This window comes from Aplysia californica, unplaced genomic scaffold (assembly GCF_000002075.1).
Source record: "Aplysia californica isolate F4 #8 unplaced genomic scaffold, AplCal3.0 scaffold00982, whole genome shotgun sequence".
In the NCBI taxonomy this organism is placed as follows: Eukaryota; Metazoa; Mollusca; class Gastropoda; order Aplysiida; family Aplysiidae; genus Aplysia; species Aplysia californica.
Genome location: NW_004798252.1, coordinates 39306 through 45999, shown reverse-complemented (window position 1 = coordinate 45999; position 6694 = coordinate 39306). Strand labels below are relative to the sequence as shown.

General features: G+C 42.3%; 1 protein-coding gene across 1 annotated transcript; it reads right to left on the bottom strand.

Annotated features, from left to right (window-relative positions):
- Positions 1 to 319: 319 nt before the first annotated feature.
- LOC106013547 lies at positions 320 to 546 on the bottom strand (the record flags this gene model as incomplete). The annotated part of the gene is given in 1 exon segment (XM_013089558.2): positions 320 to 546. A coding segment is annotated over 1 exon segment (131 nt), but the record flags the coding sequence as incomplete, so codon positions are not given.
- Between the last annotated feature and the right edge of the window lie 6148 nt (positions 547 to 6694).

Here is a 6694-nt window from a genome sequence, read left to right as displayed (position 1 = left end):
AAAGGAATGGAGAAAGAAAGGATTGCAAAAGGGGGAAGGGCCAAAAAAAACAAAACCCACACATAGACACGTGACATACAGAAAGTGGATGACTCACCTTCTGTGAACGATTCACCGATGTTGTCGAAATCTTCCTCAAGACGGATCTGGTCATTGTCAAAATCCGACATCCTGGTCCGGTCCTCCAACTGGCTAGCTATGCGCTGTGCAAAGAGTGTGATCAGAGTGTGGTAGACCTCTTTAGTTTTAGTACGGTTTTACGACGCTCTCAACTGCATAAGGTCATATGAGCGCCTGATAGACCTCTATTCTTCGATTATTTTTGTTGTGGCTGTTGCTGTTATTTATTTGCTCGTTTTAATCTAAACACACACGCACAATTTCACAAAGTAATACAAGTATGATTTTAAAAATATTATGGCACTTTGACTTGATCTTCTATGACAGATAGCGCTGTTGTTACTGCAGTTGTTGCTGTCGATGTTATTTTATGATGAGGGAAAAAAAACACCAAATAATTCTGATGGTGGTGATGTTGTTGTTGTTATCGACCACTTTAGCTGTCAACCAGCAGTCTCACGTGTCAAGAATACCACATAATATAAATAATAAAACTTTGACACAGTCATAATATTCTGCCCCACGAAGTTAGTCCTTTAAGTCCTAACATTTGTTTTGGCTCTACTGAGACACCACCAATAACACACCTGAGCCAAAGATTCTCTTCTATACACGGTCTTTGCCTGAACGATACAGGTAAACGAAAACCACCGGCGATTGCCCTCAGGTAATAAAGAGCCAAACACAGTAAACACTGATGTGTTTAGGGGCGTGTTGTCCACGAGTCCACGAGTCCACTGTGACTGCTCGCCGACATACGTCCATTAGCTTATCAAACTCACAAATGTTGCTCGCCGACACAACAAGTCCATTATCGAACTCACAAATTATGTACGACACTGGATCTAGTGGTCAGTGTGTGGACCAAGGAGGTCAGCGTGTGGTCAAACACAAGCAGCAGACGGTACGACATACATGATGCATTTCGTAACACCAAGATTACAGGGGCCACCGATCGTATGACCAGTACAGAATGAATCCACAGAGCTGGTCATAAATTTCAGTACACATGTACCTGTTTAGCCACAGTTCGTTCATTCACGAAGCTCCTGGCAGATTTACTGTGTAGTCGCAGTTGCACTCTGTAGCACTAGACCTAGACAACAACAGCACGACATGCATTTTAGTGGGAAGCCTCGCTTGTGGTTTCGACACAAGCGTAGAAAGAACACTGTACTGTATGCATGTCGACTGGATATTACAACAGTACGACCAAGGCTCCTAAGATATTTCACAGTTCTAGTTCACGGAAGGAACAAACCACACACACACACACACACATGTATTGTATAGAGAGAAAAGTTCCAGTTTTATTTGACACGGATCAGAGACTCCGGCCCGGAACTGTCTGCAGTTATACATGTCACACATGACCGATCCCGTACCGCCACAAAGAAACTAATTCTGTTCTCTTCTTAGACGTTGACCAGTTACATTGTAACGTATACTACACACGTCTGTCTGTGGTGTGTGTGTGCGTGTCGTAAAACGATACACTCAACACTCAGCACCTTCGTTCCACGAGTCTATTTGCTCGTGCTGTGTAAGGCTACTACTAGCACATGAGACAATAAGAGACATGTGTTGGCCTTCTGGTGGGAGTGAGAGAAAACGAAATCGCTTGCAGTCTGTGTTTACTTCTTTGTATCCTGGTTCCTAGTAGCGCACACGTAGCTTTGATCAAGCAGCTAAACAAAGCAGTAGACAGGAGGACTCCACGACAAGGATTTGTGATCTGACAGACTTTTTCAATAGAAATTGGGGAAGGAGTAAGGGGGGGGGGGTCAATACCAACAATAGCAATAAGAAAGGAGTCTGGTTGAAATTTTGCGGTGAAAAATGAAAACACCTGTTATATAGATCAAGATCGATCGAGGCAGTATTTTTAGATTTTATACAGGAAGTGAGCTGCTTCGATCCTGCCTGCCAGGACCTTCCCTGATACAGCATCCCAGCAGAAAGACGGGAAATAATCGATTCGATTGAGCTTACGTTCCCCTTTATACCACAGACAGCAATAAGCACAGATATGTCAAACGAAATCGTGTGGTTTTCGCATAGGCGGTTTGCTTAACATGAACAAAAATAAGGAAAACAACCTTGAACAACATTTCCAATAGGTCTATTGCTGGTAGATACAGAAAATACATAATTATTATACTTTCCCCATGCACCAAAGACACCAATAAGCAAAGATATGTCAAACAAAATCGAGGAGTTTTCGCATAGCCGGTTTGCTTATTATACATAAATAGAAATAAGGAAAGCAACCTTGAACAGCATTTCCAATATCGTTAGTAGATACACACAATACATTATAGTTACATAGAGTCAGTTCTTGGCTTTCTTAGATCCTTCTAATACGGGGTGCCCAGTGCCCACTACGGATGGGATCGGCCAATCGCCCGACCCGGAAACCTCACAAACATGTTTGTTTTCAGTTTCTTTGTTTTATTTTTAATTGGACGATGACCGTCCACTCCATAGAAAAGAGGGGCAGATTTCTCCGTCCCTCGGGTGCCTCGGGCATTATCCGCCTCCCTAAATACCAGTCGTTTCAGTTTCAGGCGACCGAGTCGGGCGATCGGCCCGATCCTGCCGTAGTGGGCACCCCATATAAGAAAGCTTATATATATATATTATTGTTTGTTTGTTCCAAACTTGGCCCGCGGGAACACGCCCCCATTTGTTTGGTTGCGTGACCCCAAAACCACGCAGGTCCACAACAATTATAACATGACACGAAAACTCACTCAGGGCACTGGGTCATCATTCATCACGGGCGTGTCGTCAGGAGGTCACTACACACTGCACTCTACACACACACACTACACTCACACACTCTCACACACACACACACACACACACACACACACACACACACACACACACACACACACACACACACACTACAAACGGCCACACAATGTCCGCGCTTGGGACAGGTCGTGACGTGTTATGTAACAATAGACCATAGACCTAACATACACAGTTGTGTATAAGCCCTGTCGACCTTGACTGTGCCCTCACTGGTATATATACATCATGTATGACCAGCTCTCTGGCATGACTGGCGGATGTTTCTGTGCTTCTGCACTCACTGACCTCTGTCAATAATGTGCCTATCTATCTTCTATCTATCTATCTATCTATCTATCTATCTATCTATCTATCTATCTATCTATCTATTGACCTGGCCAATCAATAGATCTACTGTGACATTCTTTATAAACGTGTATTATTGTGTGTACAATTTTGCATTTGACTGGCTTCAAAGTGAATGCTTATATTATAGTAAGGTAAAGGAAATCGTGGCGTAACTCATCCTCAAATATCTGTATAACGGGTGAATCAATGTCACTCATACTTTGCTCAGCAGTTTGTACCAATTAAATTTGTCTTAACTTTATTATATTTTCCCACAGCAATCGAGGCTAGATTTTTTTTTAAACTTTTCTCCATAAATATTATATCAAATACTACAAACCTCTTTCGCGCGGAAAATGAAATTGTTCACAGCACTTCCCACTTCTCACGCACATTTTGCATACGCTTAATTATATATGGCCTACGTCACAGCTCACCAAGGACACTTTTAGTGGCAACATTAATTAAAAGACATTAATTTTACCGTGAACAATTTTTTTGCAATGAAGGTTCTCAGAACATGCGTTCAATAAAGATAATCTTGCGATTGAAAAAAATGACGGACTTGCTTTTAAAAGCGATATTGCCCCACCTGTAAACCTTTTAAAGTCAGTAGTAACCGCTCATTAGAATTTTTAATTAGTATTTAATTATTTATTAAGGCATTTTCTAGAATAGAGCGAACAGATCTTTACAAAAATATTGATCTGTTAAGACAAATTGATACAAGCCACTGTGCTGTTGCAAGAGACTTTATGTTCGATAGGTTGAGGGTATATTTGACGATAAGTTGCGCGACGAATTTTTGACAACATTATAATCAATAACATCATAAGAGCAGGACCACATTCAACATAAAAATTAGTGGGAGGCTTCACAAAATAAAGGCTTTAGAGAAAACAAAGAGAGGAATACCTCGTAACTCCTCATGGCCTAGAGGTTAAGGTGTTCACCTCACATTCAGAGGTCCCGGGTTCGAGTCCGGGTAGCGACCGAAAAATTTTCTTCTCTCAAAAATTGTCTCGTTTCACCTCCCTTCCTGCTCTCAAGCAATGTTCAGTCGTCTGCTTTCGTCTCCACTTTCTGCCCCCGCCCCCTCACCTTATTTCATACTCCTCTGGGCTCCTGACCCTTTCTGCAGCCTTTCTACTGCTACTCCTTGGCTCCTTCTTACTGCTCTCTTTCAGCCACACACCTAATCTTCTGGTTGGTAAGATCTAACACCTTTATGGCCTTCTCGGATGAGGGAGAAAATCTCAGAGGTCCCGTTTGCACGTTGCGAACGTTTAAAGATCCCTTGGTGGTCTAAAATCAATAAAAGTAGGCTTCGGCCACTAACCAGGCAAATTTCAAAATTTCTTACCAACTGAAGCTGATGTTCCATGTGTCCCGCGCGCTCTATATCTTGATGCAGTGTTGCGAGCGCCGTGAAACACTTACCGAAAATTTGACAATGACAATGACAATGACAATGACAATGACAATGGCAATCTTTATTCATCTCGAAGGGAGAAATTTGTCTTGGTCGTTAACAATGGCAGTAGACGTTACAAAAGTTAGACTTAATAAAGGTGCACTCATGCAAACGCACAACAAGACAGGGCATTAGGCCAAGTAAATACAATATGTCGCACGGGCTGGGACAACCCGCTCCGTAAACATTCTCAGTCTCTCTCTCTCTCTCTCTCTCTCTCTCTCTCTCTCTCTCTCTCTCTCTCTCTCTCTCTCTCTCTCTCTCTCTCTCTCTCTCTCTCTCTCTCTCTCTCTCTCTCTCTCTCTGTGTGTGTGTGTGTGTGTGTGTTTCATTTGTAGCACTGTGTGTTCAGTAACCTCACTGCAGTTGGTACGAATGAATTTCTATATCTGTCGATAGTTGAAATTCCGATGTCAGTGAGTGGCTATGGTCACTAAGCATTATTTCCGCCTTTCATTGAGCACCATCTCCCTCGTTTTGGTGGGACGCTGTATCTCTCCCAGACAAGTTCGGCCAAGGCTGGCGGGAAATATTTACAACCAGTGAATGGTCGCTTTTAAGCGCATGGGGGCTATCCCGAAAAATACTTTTTGAGAAAATCAAAGGTAAAGTTTTTGACCCTTGTTCAGTTTCTTTAAAAAACAAGGAGAGTTTTCTCTATAACCAAACAAATATACACACCAATGAAACCAAACTTCTCCTATAGGTAGGGCAATGCCCACGTTTGGTTTAGGTCAAGATTTCTGGAACCCCCCGAAATCTGAGTTAGCCCGCTTGTCCTTAGAAGCGACCATATAATATGTTCACTGGAACCTGCCATGACGGCCACCTGTACAAACGCCCCCCCCCCCCTTTTGCGTTTTATTTTCTATATAATTTCACTGTGTAAACCAGTCACCAGTCCCATGCGGCCGTGGCTGCCATATTGGAACCAATGACATATAACCTAACAGCACTAATAGCACAACAACTCATACGCAGATTGCAAGTGAGATGAGGGGTCATTGTTCACCCAGTCTGTCACAAAGTAATTTAAAGAATGGACGTCAACATGAATTAGCGACAGAAGCGTCGCTCGATCTCCGAGAGGTGGCGAGCCATGTGTTTGTTTTTACGAGGCCACTCAGTCTTCCTCGTCTGACACATTTCCTTTTATTTGACCCTTGCACTAAATCAGCGTCCAGAAAGAATTAACAAGAAGCAACAACAACAACAACAACTACTACTACTACAACAACAACAACAACTTTTTTTTCATTTTGATCAGTCCTGCCTAAGACGGCCACCTGTCTCATATGGTCATTTTTCTCCTTGACAACGTGTGGCCGTCTTACAAAGGTTCGACAGTACAATGTATTTGTACTCTGTCCAATTGCTTATCTAGCTAAGTTAGTGTTTGTTTTGATGTGAATGCATTCAGTTGGGAGAGAATAGTTTGACACTGACAATGACAATCTTTATTCATCTTGCAGGGAGAAATTTGTCTTGGTCGTTAACAATGGCAGTAGACGTTACAAAAGTTAGAGCTAAAGGTGCACCCACGCAAATGCACAACAAGACAGGACATTAGGCCAAGTAAATACATGTCTCACTGGCTGGGACAACCCGCTCCGTAAAACATTCATTCTCTCTCTCTCTCTCTCTCTCTCTCTCTCTCTCTCTCTCTCTCTCTCTCTTTCATTTGTAGCACTGTGTGTTCAGTAACCTCACTGCAGTTGCTTCTTATTGCGTAAATAATCGGAAAAAAATTACTTTAGACAGATTGTTTTACAGCCAGACTAATACTTAATACAACGAAAGCGTAAAGGGCATAGCGCTTACTGTCGATTTTCTTTCTTTCTTTTTCTTTTCTTTTTCTTTTTTTTTTGGGGGGGGGGATAATGCACTGCACAAATGCTGTTTCTTCTTCTTCTTCTTCTTCTTCTTCTTCTTCTTCTTCTTCTTCTTCTTCTT